The sequence below is a fragment of the Erinaceus europaeus genome, chromosome 5 (assembly GCF_950295315.1).
Source record: "Erinaceus europaeus chromosome 5, mEriEur2.1, whole genome shotgun sequence".
Taxonomy (NCBI): Eukaryota; Metazoa; Chordata; class Mammalia; order Eulipotyphla; family Erinaceidae; genus Erinaceus; species Erinaceus europaeus.
In genome coordinates, this window is record NC_080166.1 from 116,145,551 (window position 1) to 116,170,390 (window position 24,840).

Consider the following 24,840-nt stretch of genomic DNA (forward strand, 5'->3'; position numbering starts at 1 on the left):
TCTAGGAATAAACAAATGTTACCAGATCCTACAGTCAAGCTACTTTTTAATAAACTGACATGATGAAATTTTGGGCTTGATATCAATAAGGACAAATACAAATTTCCAATTGAACCTTTTCCCCCAACTTCAGCACCACTGTATGGCGGGAATGTTGATTCATAGGACTCGTGCTGTCATGAGGGCACATTTGCACATTTCCTTAAGAAGTCAGTACATCTTACCCTCTACTAGAGAAGTTATCCTCTTCCACCACAGGGTCTTAAGTTCCCCAACTTCCCCCTTCTGAGTTCCTGGATCTTTTGGTAGAGTACAACCCACAGAGATTTCACTTTGTATTGTTCAAATATTAAAAAAAAATTTTTTTAATTATCTTTATTTATTGGATAGAGATAGGCAGAAATTGAGAGGAAGGGGGAGATAGGGAGAGAGCTAGAGAGACACCTGTAGCCCTTCGTCACCATTCATGAAGCTTTCCCCCTGCAGGTGGGGACCAGGGGCTTGAACCTTGTAATTTTAATTACCAAGTCACACTACAATTTTAGTGGAGTACTTCCTATCTAAAAAGTCTATAAAGCTGAATATAAGATTAGATCATAATTCAAGTTAGACATTCTAAAGTTATACTGAGATATGTCATCACATTTACATCCTTTTTGATGCTTTCTTACTGATAATTAATTTGTAGAATACATGAAGTGTAATTTAGATAATGGAACTTTTTTTTAAAACTTTGGTTTATAGCATAAAATTTTAGGAAGATAGTTTCATATATGTGTGTGTGTGTGTGTGTGTGTGAGTGAATACAAATCACCGTATCACTATCCACGTTCCAGTGCCATTACACCACTTGGGTGTCACAGCACAGGGGGAAAGCTCCATCCAGTACTGTGTCTTTCTTTTCAAGTCAGCTTGGGAGCAGTGAAATCATACATGATTGAAAGCGTACTCAAATACACAGATTGTAGACTCTTCCTCTCACTCCCAAGTACATAAAGTCTAAAAAGAAAATACTTAAATTAATCACTATATGCTGGAATATCAAGACTGTTAAAAGACTTAGCGTAAAAAATGACTGGCAAACCAGAAGGAAAAAACCAAAACAACAAAAACCAAAACTCACCAACTGAGACAAGTGCATCTCTTTTTCTTTTACCAGATCCTGAATTTTGAGTACCTGCTTCTTCGTGTTCGTTGCAAGTAAAAGAAGAGTGTTTATCATGACTTAGCAGTTCAGAGTCTGTCAGCTCACCATCTTCCATAAAAGCTTTGGCAATCTCCACTGCCTCTGTTTCAAAATAGTTCTCTGGATCTTTAGAGTAAGCAGAACAAACTTCTGTATTTGCTTTTTGGGGCAGGTAAGTTTCAGTTTTACTAAGCTCTATTTTTGTGTTTTGAGGTAAAGCTTGCTCTTTCTCCAAAGGATGACTATTTTTCTCAATAACTGATATGGTGGTTCCTAATTCCAATTGCTGTTTGTCTTGTTTAAATGGAGAGAGATATGGAGAAACATCAGTAAAGTGAGTATCTTCTGAAGAATCACTTCTAATGTTACAGTTACTTGATAATTTAAATTCCTTATTGCAGGCTTTTTCTGTTTTAGAGTTGACAGAGTGTTCTGGGGTACTCTTATCATTACAAGAAAGAGATATTTTTAATATATCTTGTCCAGATGTAGGTGAATGACGAAGACTACATTCAGCTCCGATTAAATCAAATTCCTCTAACATTCCCTTAACTTTGTTTAAGGCACTTTTGGAAATTGAAACTTGCTTTCCACTTGCTGTGCTAAATCCACAGATAGTAGATGATTTTGAATTTGGGGTAGTATGTACCACAGTACTTTTATCTCTTGTGAGGTTGTCTGAATGTTCACTATTTTTCAATGACTCTTTGGAGAGGAGTTGGTCAGCACTATCTTCTTCTAGTTTAGAAAATACCTTTCTTGCCTTTTGTAATGCAGCATCTGATACTTGTACAGATTTTCCACTTGCTGTGCTAAATCCACAGATAGTAGATGATCTTGAACTTGGGGTAGTATGTACCACAGTACTTTTATCTCTTGTGAGGTTGTCTGAATGTTCATTATTTTTCAATGACTCTTTGGAGAGGAGCTGGTCAGCACCATCTTCTTCTAGTTTAGAAAATACCTTTCTTGCCTTTTGTAATGCAGCATCTGATACTTGTACAGATTTTCCACTTGCTGTGCTAAATCCACAGATAGTAGATGATCTTGAACTTGGGGTAGTATGTACCACAGTACTTTTATCTCTTGTGAGGTTGTCTGAATGTTCATTATTTTTCAATGACTCTTTGGAGAGGAGCTGGTCAGCACCATCTTCTTCTAGTTTAGAAAATACCTTTCTTGCCTTTTGTAATGCAGCATCTGATACTTGTACAGATTTTCCACTTGCTGTGCTAAATCCACAGATAGTAGATGATCTTGAACTTGGGGTAGTATGTACCACAGTACTTTTATCTCTTGTGAGGTTGTCTGAATGTTCACTATTTTTCAATGACTCTTTGGAGAGGAGCTGGTCAGCACCATCTTCTTCTGGTTTAGAAAATACCTTTCTTGCCTTTTGTAATGCAGCATCTGATACTTGCACAGATTTTCCACTTGCTGTGTTAAAAATCCCACCAGTATTGGTAGAAGAGACCGATTTAGAAAACTTAACCATATTAAATTTACACATATTATAAGTTTTCAAATTAAACTTACAAGGTGGTATTTCAGGAACTTTCTCTAGCTCAGGCATACTTTGATTATGCTGTAAAACTTGTTTGTCTTGACTGTCAGCAAAAACTTTAAGTGAATGCACACTACACTCTTTAGGAGAAATATCATTGACATCACCCAATGCCTTATGATAATCCGCCACAAAGTTTGTTTGGTAAGAGCCTGGTTTATTGTCAATGTTTTGATTAATTACCTTACTGCAGCTGTCTGTCAATCTCTCTCTTTTTGTTTCATGTGCAGCAAAGTCTGTTTTACCACTTGGTGGTCCTATCTCAAAAGTTTTCAAATCAGACACAGTCAATTGATTGGCTGTACTTTTATTTATGCATGGTGAAGAGCTATTCAATTTCAGCACACACATATCTTCATTTACAGTTTGTGGGTATGTGCTTCCTTCTCTTACAGTGATTATTTCAGAAGAACTACTATTTTCCCTGGCTTTAACATTCTCTAGTACTGGCTCAATGTCAGAATTACCAATTTCATTTTCCGAGAGATATTCTGATTTACTGTGTGCCTCATTAGAATGACAAAAATCTGAGTGATACAAGTATCTGTTATACATTTTTCTGTTACTCAAATACGTTGAATCTTGTTTTTCAGAGAGTTGATTTTCAGTTAAGATACTCTTTGAACTATTTCTACTTAAAGGGTTTCCTACATAATTCTCAGGGTATTCTTTTAAACATGTAACGTTGACAGCATTTTCCTCTTCTGGTTCATCATTCGACTCTCCTTCGTGAAGCCATTTTTTTGCTTTCAGTAGGGAAACTTGAGTCACAGAAATTTTCCTACCATGTCCTGTATAAAAGGCTATTGTTGAATTTTCAATAGTTGAACAAGTGGATTTGTTTCTTACAGTGTCCATTTCTATAGTCTCACATTGTTTAACTTTTGGAGAGATATTATTTGGTGTTCTGAGATTCTCAGCTTGTGTATGTAAATTATCACTTATCTCATGAGAAATAACTTTTTTCTCCTCTAGAGATTTCTGTACATGTTTATACTTTGTGACAGTTATTCCAGCTGCCTCACATGCTAATTCAAGCCTTTCTTTACAGTCATCTCTCTCTCCTACTGCTGCTGCTGCTGGGCATTTGATATTACTGATTTCACTAGTACTACCTTTCTTCTTTTCATCAAAAAGATTTTTTACTTTCTCCGAAGAGTCTTTTGCAACTTTCACTTCTTTTCCACTAGCTGTATGAAAACCCAGTATAGTAGGCTCATTAATCATCCTCTTTTCACATTCTGGTTGTTGCTGCAAAGTCAGCAAGTGATTTTTTGTATTATTTGGGTCATGTCCTATCAATATTTTGTCTTTAACCATATCTGTTTCCACATGACTTAAAATGTCTGTTTTGTTCATATTTATGTCAGAAATGAAATCAGCATCCATGTTTTCTGAAAAGCTATTCAACTCTTCCTCTGTATATTTTTCATCAAAGAAATGTACAACTTTACTTAATGACTCTTTGGAGACTCTGATATTTTTTCCACTTGCAGTATGAAAGGACAAATGAAAAATGCCAGGATCTTTTGTGTTTTGTCCCATCTTACTGGTTAACTGTTCTTTATTTGAGGAATTAACACAAAATGTTTCTTCTGCTTTCACAACTTCCAAACAAGTTAAGTCCGACAAACCTTCGATTTGAGTATTGTCCTCCATCATAAGCAGGCTAGGTAACTTTAGAACTGCGTTGTGCTGGTCACTATGTGGTAAGTCATTTTCACCTTTATGAATATATACTCTATCATTTGTACTTGAGTCATTGCCATCAGGTTCTCCTATATTACAAATATTTCTGCTTGCACAAGTATGTTTATTATCTTCACTTTCTTTATCTCTTTTGCAACGGTCAGTATTGTCTATAGCAAATATGCCTGTGGTCATTCCAGTGCTATTTTGGAAAGTAAGTTGCTTATTTAAGTTTTCATCATTATAATTTTCTATCTTAGATGCTGAGACAACAGAATCTTTATATTTATCTGAAAATAAGATGCCTGGATCTAGTTCTGCAGAGGCTTCCTCACTAATATTGTCAATGTCACTGAACAGTTTCATAGCTTTTTGCAGGGCTGTAGTAGAAACATTCAGTTTTGTGCCGAGAGCAGAATAAAAGCCTCTAAATTCCGTTTTATTCTTATCGGTTGAATAATTAGAATTGGGACTTTTATTATAGCTGGTCTTCAACAAACAAGGAAACATCTGCTTACCTTCAGCTGCACTTTCTAATTTCTTGCTGTTTACCTGATTGGTTGATGGGGCATTAACTGTGAGATGACCAGTATCCTTCCATTCCTCAGAAGATGTATTTACAACAGTCATCTGTTTTTCAGGCTTTTCAAACTGATTATTTCGTTGTGTGTGGCTTGGCTTTCTAAATTGTGTAAATTCAAACTGACTCCCTGATTCTTCTAATATAGTAGAAAGTTCAGTTATTTCTGCCTTTTGGCTAGGTGTTAAATTATGGTTTAAATTAGGATCTTGCTTTAATGATAAAATTGGAGGAACTGCATGAGTATTTTCACTAGTGGAAACTAAAATACCATTCTGTACACACCCAGATACAGTATTAGTTGACTGTGAATCAAGTCCATGAGGTTTGCTTAGTTTCTCTTGAATACCTAAATTATTCACAATTTCAGTACAGGCTAAGTTAGGAGGATACTGTTCTTCTATATCTTTAAAGAGCATTTTACTTTTCTTAATGTTGTTTTCAGAGAGTTTTATTTTTTTATTAGAAGCTGTTCTGAAGCCATTTCCAAAACTGTGATTTGAAATTACATTTGAGAGTCCTGTCTGTCTGTCCATGTGCTCACTACTTCCATCTGAGTTCACATTTGTATCTAAGAAGATGTCCAATTTTGAATCTTGACTAGTAGTCATATTTAGCTTCTGCTTTACACTATTTCTCTTTTCTGTTACATCATGGACTACATCTGATGACTCAAAATCTTTTGTAATCAACACTTTGGCTTCTTGTTTGTTAACTATGTCTGTAAATGCTACCATGGTGTCATTCTCAGAAATGGGTTCTTTTATAGAACTGAGATCTGCCACATAAAGTTCTTCAATATTTTCTAGAACAGGAACACTCCTTTCTCCAGTTATATGAAAGCTATTTTCACTTTCTGGGAAAAGTTCTTCTGGATTTGAATTGACAATTACATTTGAAATTAAAGTTTCTTCTTGGTCATTTTGGATCAATGTGAGACTCGAACTTTGTGTGACTTGTACCTTAACAGACGGTGACAATGGTCTGTATTGTTCAGGTGGCAACTGTTCTGCCTTTTTAAAATTTTCATTTAAAACACATTTTTTTTCATTCTTTTTCATGGGAGTGTTTGTGGTAACTTCAACACCAGCTTCACGTTCCTTATTCTGTAGTTTCTTTGATATTTTATATGATTCGTTTGCTCTAAAATTCACAGCTGGGCTTGATGGAGGAACCATGGCAGTAGGCACTAAAGTGCTGAAACTACCATGATCGTATAAGAGTCTCTCTTGGGACTGAAAGTGATCATCCTTATATTCCACTTTTGAATGAGGCATGGCAGGGTGACTTGCTGAAGGCAGGACCTTTTCTTCTGCATCTGAAACTCTGTTTTTTGGATTATCTGCACAATGTCTTTGCTGCAAGTTTGACACATCAGTTGCTGTGGCTATATATGAGTGCAGTTTTTCCTTCTTAATTTTTTCTCCTTTACTATCAAGATCCTGTGATACTATTTTATTGCCAGAAAAATTGCTTTTATTACTGGAACATTTTCTCAGATTCATCCCCAAAGAGTTAGCTGAGAACAAAGTTGTTTCTTCAGAATTATTGACAGAGGAATGTAAGAAACCTAAAATTGAAGACACAAAAATGATAATAGTATCATTAGTCATAGTCATTAAATATTTTCTACTAAATTAAAAAGAGCATTAAATATAAGAATAAATGGAAAATAAGTGAATATCAGATTTAAAGCAGAAAGAATTCTAAATACTATCTGTTTTGAAGTCATCACATTTTCCAACAACAATAAATAGGAGTTAATATTCCTTAGCAGTATTAACTCAATCAAAATTAGTATGTTGAAGAAAGCAACCAGCTACCCTAAGTAGAACTCAAAGTACTTTTACTGGAAAGTAAGACATAAAAGGCTGAGGAAATTAATTTTAAAAGTAATAATCCCCTTTAATTAATTTAGTCTTTTAAAAATCCATTATTTATTGGACAGAGACAGAAATCAAGAGGGAAGGGGAAGACTGAGAGGGAGAGAGAGATACCTGCAGACCTGTTTCACCACTCATGAAGCTTTCCTCCTGCAGGTGGGGACTGGAGGGCTTGAACCCAAGTCCTAAGGCACTGCAACATGTGTGCTCAACCAGGTGTGCCACCACCCAGTCCCTAATTCAGTCTTTTTACTATTATTTATTTATTATTGTATGGAGACAGAGAGAAATTGAGAGGGGAGCAGAGTTGAAAGAAGAAGAGTGACACCGCTTGTGAAGCCTTCCTCCTGCAGGTGAGCACCAGGGGCTTAAACCTGAGCCCTTGCACATTGTACTGGGATCATTCAACCAGGTGTGCCACCATCTGGCCCTGTAATTCAGTCTTTAATACCGAAAGGACACAAAAGAAAACAACTTAAAAACCAGATTTACGGGGTCGGGCGGTAGCGCAGCGGGTTAAGCACACTTGGCACAAAGCGCAAGGACCGGCGTAAGGATCCCGGTTCGAGCCCCTGGCTCCCCACCTGCAGGGGGGTCGCTTCACAGGTGGTGAAGCAGGTCTGTAGGTGTCTATCTTTCTCTCCCCCTGTCTTAAAACTGGGCTGGGGTGGGGGTACTGTACCAAAGTAAGGCACTCTGGGGAAAAAGTAGAGGAGGGCTTGGGATGTTAGGTTGGGGGTAAGAGAACTTTACAGACACCCATGATGTGGAGCTGGGAAATGGAGCCCACCTGTAGACAACTGTGCTGTAAACCATCAACTTCCTAATAAAATGGGGGAGGGTGGGTGGATATGGATTATATAGGAGGGATCTGAAAGATGACCAAATCTTAATTATAAAGGCAAATGAGTACTCTACCGTTCAGGGAATTTTAACAAACTTAATGCATTTTCTATTAACAAGTCGAAATTATTAATCTATTTTATCTAATCAATAACCACTACAACATACTAGCTATTTCACTGGTTTTAACAGATTTATCTAGTATCAAACGTTTTTTCTGGAAAATAATCCAAATTTCAACAGTTTCTCTGTACCCCAGTGCCACTAACCCACTAAAATTAACACCACCCACTAAAATTTTAGAGGGAAGGAAAAAAAAAAAAATCACCATTTAAACATAAAATTTAACAACAGGTAAATGAATTACTGCTCAAACAAAAATGTTTCATTTTGTACATTCTGCATATCTAGATATAATACAGTAATAACATCAAGCAATCTATTAACTATTTAATAAAACTATGTAAAAATCATTTTAGAGATGATTTTATATTAATTGTAGTTAACAATTAGCTCCCTGACCCCCTACTCCCCCAAGAACACTGCTCAGCTCTGGCTTACAGAGAATTGAACCTGGAACTCTGTAGCTTTAGGCATGAGTCTTTCCACTTAACTATTATGCTACATAAAAAATGCATAGCAAATAGCGTAACATATTTATAGAATTATCAGATATGCATAAAATAAACACTTCAGATTAAACTGGAATTAAGCAGAGGTTCTTGAAACACCTTAATTACAATCCCTGCCAAGCCTGGCCATAATTCCACTGCTCCCAGAAGCGATATATATATATATATATATATATATATATATATATATATATATATATATATATATATAATTTTTTTTTTCCTCCTCCATTTCAATTTCAGTCAGAGAGATAGGAGAAAAGGAGATGCCATAGCACTACTCCACTAGTCATTGGATTTCCTTCTGGAGCCATGCATGGTACCCCCCCATGTGGTCCTGGGAGCTTGAACCCAGGTCACAGTGTGTGCTCTACCTCATGAGCTATCTGTAGGACTCTCTGGTTTTGTTTTCCTTTGAAGATTCAAGAGAGCAGTAAATTCAAATAAGAGAACCTGTTGCCACCCATAAGATATGTGCCAGTTGCTCTCTCTTCCTTTTTCCTACTTACAAGTATACAACTGTATACACAAAGTAGTACCTGAATTAGTAGTTACAAATGTAAGTGGTGTTTCAAAAGAGGCTGAATAGTTAGTTAATTCTGTTTCTTGGTTTTTCAGAATTTTTTCTCCTTGATAAGATGCTTCATCATTTATAGAATAAATAAACTTTTTTGTTTTCTTTTTCAAAGTAGATATTAAACCTGAATTCTTCAAAGCTGCAGAAGTGTGTTTGATAGCGGTTGGTGAGCTTTCGTTATCAACTGAATATGAAAATAGAGAATCCTCTTTCAGTGAGTCACAAGTCTGTATTTCTAATCCTCGTTCAGAGGCTTGAGGATCTTCTTTAAAATTTGGATCAGCCAGATTATTTGAAGAAGCTGCACTGAAAGTTTCCTCAGATGATTCTCTAGTCTTGAATACATTTTTAATATCCTGACCTGGAGAAGCTCTTAGAGAAATTTCAGGCATTGCCTGCTTTACCACAGTCATGGATTCTAGACTTAGCCTTTCTTTTCTTGTATTTACCACTGTTTCTTCATTTAATATGTTGTCTCTTTTAGATACATTTGAAATATGAGGCAAAGACTTTTCTAAAGTAATTAAATTGACATAGTCTTTCTCTGTTTCAATGAGATCTATTTCTGAATTATTTTTATCACAAGCAGAGGTACCCAGCTGGGTTTCATTTAGGCCTGAAAGGGTTAGCTGAGACCATGCAGAGACTGAAGACTGTACAACTTCCTTAGAGATTTTGCCATTCTCATTCTCAAAGGGTTTCTGACTTGTTACATTTGAAACTAGTGGATTATAGTCATTTGATTCCATTTCAGATAGAAATGAAAGTTTAGTTTTTTCCATTTGTTGTCCAGTTTCTTCACATTCATTGTTTTTTGTTTCACTGAAGATATTTTTCCTAGTCTTGCCAGTTTTTAATTTTTGTAGATTTTTCATTTTACATTTAGGAACAAATAATGAAAAGCTATCTTCTTCAGAAGTATCTGAAACTGTTTCATCTAGTTCATCTTCTAAGACATTTGGTGTTTTTTCATCATGGCCTTTGACAAACGAATTCTCTAAGACCTTCCTTAATCCTGTTAAAAGTTGAAAACAGAAGCATATTAATAAAACTTTATAATGCAACCATATAAACGTCTGACAATTTTTTATTTTTACAGAAATAGTATATGTTAACTAATATGTAAGTTAGCAATTAAAGGGTCTTGCTGAGTGCTAGATTCTTATTTTTTGGGGGGGTGGGGTAGGGGGAGGGAGGTGCAGGGAGAATTAACCTTCTGATACCCAGGTAAAGTGATTATAATATATGCAAAGCCCTTTATTTTATACTCTGGTTCCAATAACTTTTGCTAATCCTACACATTTAATGCTTGCCAAATCATAGTAGATCACATACATATACTAAAAAAATGATGTACCATTCCACTGACCTGATCATGTAGCTCTTGGTATATCTAATTAAAGATAAATAATTTATCTTTTAATTAGAAAATAAGGTTTCAGTGATATTAAAACACTTCTGGGATTTTGGGGATAAAAGAAACGGAAAATAATTGGTCCAAATTTCTTTTTTTTTATTTTTTATTATCTTCATTTATTTTTGGATAGAGATGGACAGAAATTGAGAGGAGGGGAGACAGCAAGGAAGAGAGAGACAGACACCTACAGATCTGCTTCACCACTTGCAAAGCTTTCGCCCTGCAGGTGGGGACCAAGGGCTCAAACACGTCCTTGTGAACTGTAACATGTGCATTCAACCAGGTGCGCCACCACTTGGCCCCCCCAAATTTCTTAATTTGTAGCTTTTCTTTGGAAAATAAAATGAGGCCTTACTGGAACAAGCAGAATAGTAAGTTAATTCATATGAAAAATATAATTCATTTAATATGTAGGTTATTATTTTGCTTCACAGTCACAGAAAAACTAAAGAAGTCTTTTGCCACTTTCCTTATTTTTTTTCTATTAATGCTAACCAGATACAAGTTTTTATAAGCTAGCACCAAAGCAAAAATAATATGCTTAGGTACTATTTAAGTTGCTTTAAATGCATACATTTAAACATTTTGTTTATAATATTAAACATACAATAAATATATGCTGTGGTCTATATTCTCGCTGCTTACTGCTTATAAGAAATTAGGCAATTGGCTCTTTTCATAGGAAAAAAATATGCGGTAACCAGGATGTAAGCCCTTTCCCAGTGTTTCTCTCTCTCTTTGATCCAGGTAGAATTTTATTTTCAAAGTCTGATTCTATTGACAAATCTAGTCCCAGTGTTTCTTTAATTCAGTGGTTATAAAGTTATTAGAACTGGTAAGATTCAACCTGTGGTGTTCACTAAAATTTATTGAACCATTTTAATTTTTCATTAAAAAAATTTTTTTTAAATCATCTTTATTAGATAGATAGCCAAAAATCTAGAGGGAAGAGGGTGATAGAGAGGAAGAGAGAGAGACATCTGCAGTCCTGCTTCACCACTTGCAAAGCTTTCCCCCTGCAGGTGGAGACTGGGGGCTCAAACCCGGGGCCTTGCGCACTGTAATGTGTGTTCAACCAGGTGCGCCACCACTCAGCCCCTAATTTTTCATTTTTTGTGGTAAGATTTAAAAGCTTTTTGAAGGAGAAAAACTAAGGAAGAATACATCTTCACTCTATATTTTATTTTTTTAGAGAGAGAGAAAGAGAATAAAAGAGACCACCGCACCAAACCTTTATCCATTGTGGTGGGAGCTGAGCTCAAACCTGGGTTGTGCACATTGCAAAGCAGTGTACTGCCCAAGAGAGCTATTTTGCTGGCCTTTTACTCTTTATCTTTTATTTTATTCTTTTTTAAAATTCTTATTATCATTTATTGAACAGAGACAGCCAGAAATCAAGAGGGAAAGGGGTGACAGAAAGGGAGAGACTCAGTGAGACACCTGAAGCCCTGCTTCACCCACTGTTCGCAAAGCTCCCCTACAGGCAGGGAGGGAGTCGGGACTGAAACTCGGGTCCTTGAGCACTGTAGTATGTGTACTCAACCAGATGCGCCACCACCCGGCACCTCTACTCTATCTTTAGAAGGCATTTGGTATATTTAAGTTTTGGCTATTTAGAGAATGAGACTGATTATTTATGCATGTCTAGTGTTTACACTTTTTTTCCTTCCTCCAGGATTATCGCTAGGGCTCGGTGCACGCACTACGAATCCACCACTCCTAGAAGCCATTTTTTCCTTTTTTAAAGGATAGGACAGAGAAATTGAGAGGAAGGGAAGGTAGAAAGGGAGAAAGATAAGACACCTGCAGACCAGCTTCAGCGCTTGTGAGGCAACCCCCCTGCCTGTAGGTGGGGAGCTGGGGGCTTGAATCGGGATCCTGTGGGTCCTTGTGCTTCATACTATGTGCACTTAACCCAGTGTGCCACTGTCCAACCCTGTGTTTACAGACTTTACAACATAGCATCAAAAGAGGAATTTAATTGCTATCACATGAGTTAGTCATTCCCTTTGCTTTACAAATGCATGTAGCTCATTCCAAGCATAAGTTACTCTTAAACAATCCACTTAGTCAGGTAAAGAACAGTTTCTAGAATTGTTTCCAAAATAATGTCTACCCTTGATCATATTGGGTTACCTGTACCATGTTAATTTCCCTATACCTAACTACCTATCAATGTCTAGTGCTGGCTTCTTTATTTATTAATAAATCTTTAAAAAATATTTTTACTTATTTTAGATATAGACAGAAAGAAATTGAGAGGAGAGGAGAGAGAGAAAGGGAGAAAGAGAAATATCTACAACACTGTTTCACCACTTATGAAGCTTTCCCTCTGCAGGTGGGGACCAGGTGCTTGAACCTGGGTCCGTAAGCACTGTAATGCTTCCTTCTTTAGCTGTCAGGCTCAGGCAAAAATTAGTAGTCATGGACCCATTGGAATATACCTAAAATAGACCTCCTAGCTTCTCCCCACAGGAAGACCATTAGTTTTATCTGCTCTACTCTTACCTTTGGGTTGCTGATTATTAAACACTTTGTTCTGCTTTTTATCATACTGCCTTTCAGCTATCAAGTTGCTACTATGAAGCCAACCTGACTACCCTGGGTAGATGACCTCACCAATATATTCTGGAGCCCCTCCTCCCCAGAGTCTTATCTGGGGGTATGGATTGACATGCTCATGTCCATATTCAGCAAAGAAGCAATTACAGAAGTCTGACCTTCCACCCCATAAAGATCTTTGGTCCATATTCCTAAAGGGATAAAGAGTAGGGAAGCTTCCAATAGAGGGGATGGGATATGAAACTCTGGTGGTGGGAACTGTATGGAACTGTACCCTTTTTATCCTACAATCTTGCCACTCATTATTAAATCACTAATAAAAAAATGTTTAGTTCAATGAATAGCATTAATAAAATTAAAAGAAATAAAAGTTCCTGACTTAGTGAATATGAGTAATATTGAAAGAACATTAAAACAGACATGTATTGATATTCATATTAGATGCTACTACTTATGTCAGATCTACCAGATGAGATGAATCTCACTTGTAGTTTGTATTCACTCATATGTGATGGCTTCAGTGTCACTACAGCGATGAAACACAATTTGAAATAAAGCACAACTGTGTCAGCAAAAACAATTTTAAAAATTTTACATTCTGTTGATTATAATAATATTTTTTAGCTTCTGTAAGTTCTGAGTAATGGGTTTTGTTTTATTTCACAATAGCTTCTTAATAGTATTATCTCTGGATAATGTTTAAATATTTTCTTCTAAATCAAGTTAGTTTATACTTTCAATACTGAGATAAAGCTTAGCTTTACTCAAGACAGGAAAAGCACTTAAAAAAGAAAAAGCACACACTCATTGATATTAAAAAAATGTAGCACACCCAAAAAAGACTTACCATGACTTTCACTTTCTCCTAGATTTTTGCTTTCATTCTCTAGTCCAGAATGGACAAATCTGCCATTTTTTTGTAGACTTTCATCATAGTTAAAAAAACAGCTCTTCAAAATCTGTAGAGATCACGTTTAAAAATCACTAGTATAACCAAGACACCAGCCTCACTTTCCTAGGCAGACAACCTCACCAATGTGTCCTGGAATCCCACCTCCCCAGAGCCCTACCCCACTTACGGAAAGATACAGACAGGCTGTGGGTATGGATCAACCTATCAACATTCACGTCCAGCAGAGAAGCAATTACAGAAGTCATACCTCCCACCTTCTGTACCCCATAAAGATCTTTGGTCCAGACTCCCAGAGGGATAATGAATAGGGAAGCCTCCAGTGGAGGGGATGGGATATGGCACTCTGGTGGTAGGAACTGTATGGACTGCACCCCCTTATCCCACAATCTTGCTGATTATTACTGAATCACTAATAATAATAATGTTGAAAAATAAGAAAACACAAAACAGAACTTGGACTGCATTTGGTGGATTGCACCAACGTAAAAGACTATGGGGTGGGGGAGGGCTTAGGTCCTAGAACATGACGGCAGAGAAGGACCTAGAGGTCATTCAATTGTTATTTGGAAAACAGAAATGTTACCCATGTACAAACTACTGTATTTTACTGTTGACTGTAAATCATTAATCCCCCAATAAAAAGAAAAGCTTTCTGAGGAAAATAAATAAAAATCACTAGTATATGAAAAAGATACTTGAAAAGAAAAAAATCACTAGTATAAAAATGGTTAATATGTACAACTTATTTTTCAACAGACAGAAGACTATCACAGGAAATAAAAGAGAATAGATAAAAATAATCAACTTGACATATTTACTTACAGCAGTAGTATCATTAGGGTATACAGCTGCAGATGCTTCCTCATCTCTTTCTGTAGAAAAGAAATTCACTTTACCTATGCAATATTATGGATTATAGTGAAGCTGATGCAAAAACTACTTTCTGTCATACATAAAAAAAAAAAAAAAACCATACACTTTTAGATTATATGACACATCTGAAATGAAATGAACTGACCTAAGTATAGTAATTAGGAAGGTCAGGCAACATAGTGAATGAGCTATACTCATTTCCTTAATAGCACTCATAAGGTGGTAAGAAGGTACAGTTTGGTAATCTTGACTTGAGGGTAATACTGCCCACAAAGAACTGGAAAAACAGAAGAAGCCATGAGGTCATGATTGGCAAGCTGTCACTTGCAGACTTGAGCATATATTTAGACAATAATATCTAAAAACACATCATGTTTTTACTCTTTAAGATGTCCTTATCTATATAACTTCATTTGAACACATGAAGTTAAATTCCCAGCTAAAACATAATTAAAATGGAGTGTATTTTTGCTAAAGTAAACTAAAAAATTTAAAGTGTTTATTTATCTAGAGAGAAATTCACATATGATGAGAGAAGCCAGAGCACTACTTCGGTCCATATGGAAATCAAAGGATGAACTGAGCAGCCTCAGAAAGCCAAGTCCCATGCTCTACCAGTTGAGCTATGGCCCTGGTCATAAGAAAACTATTAAAAAAATTTGGTCCTGGGAGTCCAGCAGTAGCGCAGGGTTAAGCACATGTGGCGCAAAGCGCAAGGACCTGCCGTAGGATCCTGGTTTGTGCTGCTGTACAGGAGGAAGTATAGAAACAATTTGTCAGCATGATTCATCTTTTTATGTAACATACACTTGTCAACATTACCTATAAGCACAGTAGAACTAAGAGTCGGTGGAGTGGCTAAAGAACTTGACCAAGACATATCAGAATCCACCTCAGCTCCCAGACTTTCAGAAATACGTTTTGGTGTTTGACCCTGGGGAGTGGGGGGAAATTAATTGTTATCATGGGATCACACTAAGTTACTTTTTCACTCACTTATTTTTTAAATTTATCACTTAGTGAATAAATAAATTAAATAAAAGTGAATAAATAGTATAACACTGTAGGTAAAAATCTGTGATTATCAGGAAAAGGTATGACACCTGCCAAATTTTCAATTACTATACAAAAAAATAGACTATATAGAATATTTACCTCGGGGGGCCAGGTGGTGGCGCACCTGGTTAAGGGTACATATTACAGTGCGCAAGGACCCAGGTTCGAGCCCCCAGCCCCCACCTGCAGGGGGAAAGATATGCAAGTGAAGCAGGGCTGCAGGTGTCTGTCTGTCTCTCTCCCTCTCTATAGCCCCCTTCCCTGTTGATTTCTGGCTTTCTCTATCCAATAAAGATAATAAAAAAATTAATTAATTTAAAAATATTTACCTTCATAAACCTTGGTGTATGAAATAAACTTCCACATATCACTAGAGGTAAAACAAAGGAAACATTACTAAGTTTGGTTTTTATTAAAATTGAGAGTATTTTCAAAATAAAGATTTTCATTTATAATCATACTTGACTTTTCTCTTTGTGGTGTTCCATGTGTATATCGTAGAACCGGACTGAAATAAAAGAAAACAAAGCCCTCATATTATTCCACACTAAACACTAATCTTACTGAAGAAAAAGCATTATCAGTCATGTCAATTGTTAGAATTTTACTACTTTCCAATATTTCTTTTTTTTCCCACCAGGATTTTCATTGGGGCCTCAAGCACAAGACCCCACTAGTCCCAAAGGATTCTTTTTGCTTTTAGTGTGTGAGAGTGAGAGTTAGTGACAGAGAGAAGAGAGACACCTCAGCACTGCTCTACCACTCATGAAGCTACCCTATGCAAGTGCCTCCATGCAGTGGCTGGGACTTAAGTATACTCTCTACCAGGTAGCTGTATCACTGTATCTTACAAAGACTACTTAGCAATCTCTTATTACTTCTTAAAAAGTAACTATCTCATAAACAATGAAAGTAACTGCTAAATTATGTTTAAAATGCTCACTGAGAGCCAGAGAGATAGCATTAAGGTGATGTAAAACACTCTAAAGTCCCTTGTTCAATTCCTGGCAACACCGTAAGCCAGAGTTGAGTAGTGCTCTGGTAAAATAAAATAAAAATCATACTTAAAATGCCCATTGAAATCAATGTTTAGGAGAGTGCTGGAGGTGTGATTATTGTGGAGTAGCTGCTTCAAACCTTACTCCCTCTTACAACTAAAAAATACCACAGAGAACACCAAATCTCATCAGACTACAAATGGGATTTCTGGAAGAAACATTACTGACAGTGACATACCTTTTACTGTACATGGCCACTGGGTGGAGAAAAGGAGGGGACATGTAGATAATTAAAGCAAATGAATTTAAAAAACAAAAAGGCACCAAACTGCAAATTGTATCTTAGAATTTCTGAGACATTTCTAAGAAGTGTGGCGGTTGTTTGAGGTGGGGGAACAGGATGCTTGTGGTAGGTGTGGAGACTTTCATTTATCTGTGAGTGTAAAACTATACCTCTGAAGTTTTCTAACTTTGGAAATTACCATTAAATCACAAATAATAGTTTTCCAAAAAGGGAAAACAATGTATAAACTATTCACAAATTCAGCTGTTAAAAGTTGTATAAATATGCATTTTAAACTGTGTAAAGTGAATTTATTAGAACACCACTGTCTCTCCAAAGATTTAAAGGACACAAATAATTTTTAAACATATATTATTATTTTTTAAAAACCTTTTTTAATATTTTCTTTTTGTTGCTTTTTTATTGTTATAGTTATTATTGTTGGTGGATAGGACAGAAAGAAATGGAGAGGAGGGGAAGACAGAGAGGGGGAGAGAAAGATAAGATACCTGTAGACCTGCTTCACCGCCTGTGAAGCGACTCCCCTGCAGGTGGGGAGCCGGGGGCTCAAACCGGGATCCTTAGGCCGGTCCTTGTGCTCTGCGCCACGTGTGCTTAACCTGCTGCACTACCGCCTGACTCCCTTAACATATATATTATTATCATCCAACTAGAATTACTATGTAGACTTTAAGGGTTATTTAAAAATTTTATTTCATGAGGATAGTGTCAAAGCAGCACTCTGGAATATGTGGTGCCAGGGATTGAACTTAGGACCTCATACTGGTATGTAGAGCTCTTCTTGGCTACTAGATGTATTTCTGTGCGTTAAGTACCATTTGTAGAAAGTTATTATTTTTTTAATGTAATAGTTTCATCATACCTTTCACTAAGATAAGAATTCAGAGATGGACTGGCAATTTCACATGCTTGATCCATTTTAGTCTTCGTTGTGCAGTAACTTTTATGTTTACTATTGGTTATATCCTTTCCTGAAACAATGCAGCAATTCAGTGAGGCTGTATATGCTTAGGATTGTGAATTTACATTCAATGGAAGCTTTTAAATACAAAAACTCTCATTTACACTAGGAAGAGAATGTATGGGGAGTTCAGTCTAAAGATGTTCCTCAGCTTGTTGCTTAGGCCACTAAAGGTATGTGTGCCCCTATTCTAGGATATAATAATCATTAAACACTCTGGGTAGTACAGTTTAAGAAAGAGCTTTAACCTCCTATAGTTGGGAGTAAAAAAAAAAAAAATCATACATAATTTATATAGTGTTTACACAGGGCTTTACTAGATGTTAGATATAAGCAAAGTAAGTTGAAAACACAGTTTAAGTCCTACTTTTACATTTCAATAATGAATTTGAACTAGACTTAAAAATACCTCAATATGGTGCAATTTGGAATATTCCTACTCATGATCAGGGAATGCGAGCTCAACCTACAGGGATGTAGAGGTTACACAGGCTCCTAAGCTGAATATGGGCCTCATATCAAATCGGTGGGGTTTACAGTCAACAATATTTATACACTTTTCCCATATTTGGGAGCTGCTCTCTTCCCTGATCCAGCTTTCTAGCCCTTTTTCCAGCCATGACATCATTTCCCCAGACAATAACTGGGGTCCATCTGCATATCAGAGGTCCAGTTCAGGCAAAAACAAGTAAAGCCATGGGCCCCCTGGAATATACGTAAAATAGACCTACTAGCTATTTTCAAAATGGAGACCCCAAATATTCATCTGCAGTATTTCAGCCTTTAGGTTCATGATTAATCAACAACTTGTTTGGCTTTATATGTTAACTCTCTTTTCAGCCACCAGGTTCCAGACACTACCATGATGTCAACTGGACTTCCCTGGGCAGATGACCCCTCCAATGTGTCCTGGAGCTCCTCTTCCCCAGAGCTCTGCCCCAACAGGGAAAGAGCTGGGAGTATGCATCGACCTGTCAATGACGATGTTCAGCGGGGAAGCAATTACAGAAGCCAGACCTTCCACCTTCTGCATCCCATAATGATCTTGGGTCCATACTCCCAGAGGGTTAAGGAATAGGAAAGCTATCAGGGGAGGGGATGGGATACGGAGTTCTGGTGGTGGGAATTGTATGGAATTGTACCCCTCTTATCCTATGGTCTTGTCAGTGTTTCCATTTTATAAATAAAAAAACAAAAACAAACGAAAACCTAAATAGACTATAATGAAAATCTCTAAAGGAAAAAGAAAAAAACTCCTCTGAAAGTGAGTCTAGAATAAAATTAATTCATTTCTATTCTTCCCTGGTGATAGGTCGATTCTAAAAAGTTACAATCAGAGAACAAAACATGAACTCCAAAGAGTATGTGAAGATTAGTAGACTCAGCATAAACGTATTGGCAAAGTTTTTTCCTGACCACCCTAAGCCAGACGCCTTCCTTTAATGTCTACAACTCAACATTTTGCATACACTACTATTATAACACATATATTGCCAACAAATTTACTTACACATTTTCTATCATACAACACTGACTTAGTTATCAGAGGTCAAAGGTCATATTCCCACTTGCATTCTCAATGCTAAGCCAGGCAAAAAGGCGTGAAATATTTGCGGAATGGAAGATATCTTTCTGTTTCATCTGCTGAACGTTCTATAAAACCCCATCATAGGCCTCATCATAATCAACTCACTTAGCTTACACGATGACTGTACCTCTTTCCATACAGTTACGTCTATTCCCAATGCTTTCTCTCCCACCTGCCTTCCTTTAGTTTCATTCAGGACATTTCCACATTAAACATCCCACTGCTATTTATAGCTTAAAACACACATTTCATTCTTTCAAAGTTTCTTGCTTTTCTTCTGGTGCTTACTATTTCTATGACTGTTACCATTATATTCTTAGTCTAGATCAAAACCAGTGATTTGATTTCTCCTACCGAGCTCTCCTTATGTAGGCTATTACAGGGCCCTATACTACCCTTCTATCTTCTCTGACATTCTTCTAATCCAGGCACCTGGTCTCTAGTACCTGGACCAACTGATTTTAGCTAACTCTCATCTTTCTTTTCCATAGTAATTGCCCAATTAGCTTAATATATATATAATATACATTAAGCTAATGTATATAATATAATATTATAATATATTACATAATATATTATAATATTATATAATATATATAATCATAGCCCCATTCTCAGAAGGGGGGGTTGAGTCAAACTACTCCGTCATTTGAGGAAAACGGGTCCTGAAATGAGTACAGCCTAGAATAGTCCCAACTGTGCCCATGGACTGCAAGCTCAGATTGACAGGGATTCAGAAGTTATACAGGTCCCAGTGCTAAATAAGAATATATATGGCCAATGGGTCAGGTCAACGTGGTAAACAATTGTTTGTATTTATATATTTTCTTCAAGTTTGGGAGCTACTCTTTGCCCTGATCCAGCTTTCTAGTCCTATTCTCAATTCTGACACCATCTTTCCAGACTGCATTTTTTAAATGTTTATTTTTTAATTAGTGGTTTCATATTGATTTATAAGATTGTAAGGGGTATAATTATAATAGGGGCATAATTCCAAAGAGTTTCCACCAACAGATTTTTCTCTTTCATCCCCTCCACTGGAAACTTCCCTACTGTTTAGCCCTCTGAGAGTATGGACCAAAATTCCTTATGGGGTGCAGACGGTGAAACGCCTGGTTTCTGAAATTGCTTCTCCACTGGACATGAACCTTGGCAGGTCAATTAATTCCCCAGTGGAATAGGGTTCTGGAGAGGTGAGGTTCCAGAACGCACTGGTAAGATTATTTGCCCAGGGAAGTCAGGAGGAAATCATAGCAGTATTTGGAACTTGGTGGCTAAGGCTGCAGTGCTTCTGCAGATGTCTCAGCTGTAGCTGGTAAGGTTTAAGTTTGATAGTTTTAGATATCTGTTTTGGGGGACAGTAGTTCTGTTCTGTCCACCCTTACTCCATGGCCACACCTCCCTCACCCCCCAAACAGTATTTATTTATTTATTTATTTGCCTCCAGGGTTATCACTGAGGCCTGGTGACTGCTCCTGGAGGCCATCTTTTCCTATTTTGTTGCCCTTGTTGTTATTGCTATTGTTGTTGTTGGAAAGGACAGAGAGAAATCGAGAGAGGAGGGGAAGACAGAGGAGGGAGAAAAAGACAGACACCTGCAGACCTACTTCACTGTTTGTGAAGCGACCACCCACCCCAAGCGGGGAGTCAGGGCTCAAACTGGGATCCTTACACAGGTCCTTGTGCTTCACGCCACATGCTCTTAATCTGTTGCAGTACTGGCTACCACCTGCCACCCCACCCCCCACAGTATTTTCAGACTGAATTTCCATGTTAGTTTTCAGTAAAAATTACCAAAGCCATGGGCCCCTAGCAACATACATGGAATAGACTTCCTAGCTTCTTTTCACCATAAAATTTCTAGTCTCTTCTGCTTTATTCCTACTTTTTGATTCCTAATTATTAAACATTTTGTCCTGATTTATATCTTACTGCCTTTCAGTCACCAAGTTACAGATGCTGCTCTGATTTCATCCTGAACTCCCTGGGCAGATGACCTCACCAGTGTGTCCCGGAACCTCACCTCTCCAGAGCCCTAGCCCACTATGAAAAAATAGAAATAGGGGGTATGGATCGACCTGCCAATGTCTATGGCCAGTGGAGAAGTAACTACAGAAGCCAGACCGTCCACTGCCTAAACCCCATAAGGAATTTTGTTCCATATTCCTTGAGGGGTAAGTGTTAGGGGAAGATGACCAGACGGCTCTGAATTCCAAATTCCAATTCCATTAGGTCTTGGAGAGAGGAGAGAGAGAGAGAATACTCAGAAGTAGTAGGTGACTTAGAAAGGAAGGAGGACCATGGGGGGGGGGGAGAGGTATATATATATATATTTCTCTAGTACCACAAATTTTCCATTTTCATTGTACTTATCACACTTAAACAGCTTATACATATCTTCTTCACTGGAAGCTAAATGCACAAGATAGAATATTTCACAGAAGACAATAGACAAAGCAAAATCTGAAAGATCATGTATATCAATCAGACAAAAAGGCAGAATAAAGAATGTTTGGGCAGGGGTAAAAATATATAGTCAAGAGTACATGGTACCAAAAAACTAAAATGAATGGTATGAGTTGTAAACTGAAAATGGATGGTAAACTGAGGATGGGTCAGAAGGGAATGAGGAAAACTAATAAGACTCTAGGCTATAAAGATTTTTGTAAATCATATTAAGCTGTCTGGATCTTATTATAATAAGAGCAGTGAGAGTTAATCAAAAGTGTGAAGCAGTAGTAGTATAATCAAATTTGCATGTATTTTCTCTGCTTATCCACCTATCAAATAAATTGGATTTCTATTGTTTGGCATTCAATGTTTGGTTAGAGTACCTGCACATTTAAGACTTAAGGTTGTTTACTGGTCCCTTTCAGACACACAACACTCCAAATAATATAGAATTACTATTAACAAGATTCATATTCTTCCTCATGTTCCTCCCTCTGCCTAGAATCCCATCACTGTGCTTGACTTCAAATTTCTCTCACTTATCCTTCAAGGCTTAATTCAAAATGAATTATTCTCTAACTCTTCAAAGTACTATTTATTCTATTTTCAACTACTATTGTACTTTTTTGTACTTCTTCTTTTGGCATGTAGCACACTGAACTGTAGACTATATCTTACCTGCATACTGTTAATTTCCCTTGCTGGAAAGTAACACTCCAAAGAAAGGAAGAGTATGTTACTTAAATCAAGCAGGTAGCAAATGTGTGAATGACTGAAGATGCACTCTTATTACTTGACTGGAAATGTCTGGTGTCTAGGTTAGGGAAGCTGGTAACAAAAGATTGTTACTGTCAATTGAGAAACATAATTTCTGCCTTTTGCGATAATACATAATAATATGGCTTAGCTTAACAGTAAAACAGGTCCTAGGTCTTTCTTGTGTAGCAAAGATATGATTTTGTTCGTCTCAGTTAACAGGATGAATTAATCAAGGAGGAGAAAAAGGGACATTCATCAATATAAATAATACTTGTCAGATATTGTCATCATCATCTCCATTTTTCAGGTGGAGTAGGACCACAGAGACTGATCTGAATTGCTAGTTCATGTTTTTCCCTCGTGCACCACCTCACATCACTTACCTAAGTTTAATCTGTATTTATCTAATTCTTTTGAAGGAGATGTGCACAGTGGCTGATTTTGTTCTTTGAATATTACTGGAGTTGAAACCATCTGATAAGGTTTCCTCTGTGGTGTTTTAAATAGGCTGGGTTCATAACTGACGGCTTTATATTCAGATTCTTCCGCAGGTTCAAAATTATAGGGCTGTGCTTCTGAAGAGAGTTCTTTAAACCAGTTAAGGCTTATTGGCCCTAAATCTGTAAGAAAAATAAAGAAAAGAATACTTGAGATTTTGACTGTGAATAACCTGCTCAAACATACTAATAATTAAATATGATCATTAATCTACTCTTTTGAATCTGTAGTAAGATAATAAAAAGTCACAAAAGTTACAAGGAGGTGGTGGGACGTCCTGAGAATATTAATTCTTCTGCTTCCTATTTTTAAGATTCATAAGCAGGGGAAACACAAAGCACAAATTGACTGGGTCTGGTGTATTGCACCAAAAGAAAGGACTCTGGGGGCGGGGCTGGGGCTTCAGGTCCTGGTGATGATGGTGGAAGACGACCTAGGCTGGGGGAGGGGGTGTTAGTGTTTTGTCGAAAATTTACATGTACCAACAACTGTATTGACTATTAACCATAAATCCTCCAATAAAAATTAAGAAATTTAGATATGAGGGGCCAGGTGGTGGCACACCTGGTTGAGTGCACATGTTACAATGTGCAAGGACCCAGGTTTGAGCCCCTAGTCCCCACCTGCAGGGGGAAAGCTTTGTGAGTGGTGAAGCAGAGCTGCAGGTGTCTCTCTGTCTGCCTCTCTTCCACCCCCTTCCGTCTTGATTTCTGACTGACTCTATCCAATAAAGATCATAAAAAAATAAGTAGATATGGAAATAAGTACAAAGAATATGTAAATTTACAAATAAAATGGAGTTAAAATATTATCTGTTAAAGAAAATTGGTAATTTTGGCAGTGATCTAGACACTACAATGATTCTCAAAGTATAGTCAAGTAATCATTTGGGAGGGGTTGCTCTTAAAAACGATTCAAGTGGTACACAAATATTTTTTACTATCACCATAAGGAATTTCCTTTCACGTAATGCTGACATTATGTGTACCACTGGCAGGTAAAACTCATGACAAGGCAGCAGTTACACATGACTAGTAACCCTAGTATTCTTCCAAACACTGGTAGAAAAAACAAAACAAGAGGGTCGGGCAGTAGTGCACTGGATTATGCACACACAATAGGCTCAAGTATCCTGGTTCCAGCCCCGGGCTCCCCACCTGCAGGGGAATTGTTTTTCGCAGGCAGTGAAGCAGGTCTGCAGGTGTTTATCTTTCTCTCCCCCTCTATCTTCCTCTCCTCTCTCAATTCTTCTCTGACCTATCCAACAACAACAATAACAACAAAAATGGAAAAAATAGCCTCCAGGAGCAGTGGATTCATGGTGCAGGCACTGAGCCCCAGCGAGAACACTGGAGGCAAACAAAACAAAACAAAAAACAAGCCAGTTTATCTTTACAATGCTCCTAAGGCAGGAGTAAAATTTACATTAGAGTTAAACTTTCGAGCACATCTTTTACACTCTTAGTGTTAAAGCATATCTGGAAATTCAAGAACAGCTGTCCAAGT

At 37.1% G+C, this 24,840-nt stretch overlaps 1 protein-coding gene across 5 annotated transcripts in view; it reads right to left on the bottom strand.

The window, feature by feature from the left end:
- BRCA2 (BRCA2 DNA repair associated) overlaps positions 1 to 24,840 on the bottom strand; it is a 65,772-nt gene that overhangs the window by 37,715 nt on the left and 3,217 nt on the right. For 4 of the 5 annotated variants that reach the window (XR_009549999.1, XM_060191647.1, XM_060191644.1 and 1 more), the window contains exons 3-11: positions 23,220 to 23,456; positions 17,940 to 18,048; positions 16,237 to 16,283; positions 16,105 to 16,145; positions 15,542 to 15,653; positions 14,669 to 14,718; positions 13,781 to 13,892; positions 8,917 to 9,969; positions 1,124 to 6,589 (exon numbers count right to left, since the gene is read on the bottom strand). Coding sequence is in view for 4 of the 5 variants with exons in the window: in XM_060191647.1 (XP_060047630.1) it covers positions 1,124 to 6,589; positions 8,917 to 9,969; positions 13,781 to 13,892; positions 14,669 to 14,718; positions 15,542 to 15,653; positions 16,105 to 16,145; positions 16,237 to 16,283; positions 17,940 to 18,048; positions 23,220 to 23,456 (7,227 nt within the window). In the remaining variant the exon portion in view is untranslated. Of the gene's footprint in view, positions 1 to 1,123; positions 6,590 to 8,916; positions 9,970 to 13,780; positions 13,893 to 14,668; positions 14,719 to 15,541; positions 15,654 to 16,104; positions 16,146 to 16,236; positions 16,284 to 17,939; positions 18,049 to 23,219; positions 23,457 to 24,840 lie in introns of those variants that run through there. The other variant, XM_060191646.1, reaches the window with a different exon arrangement.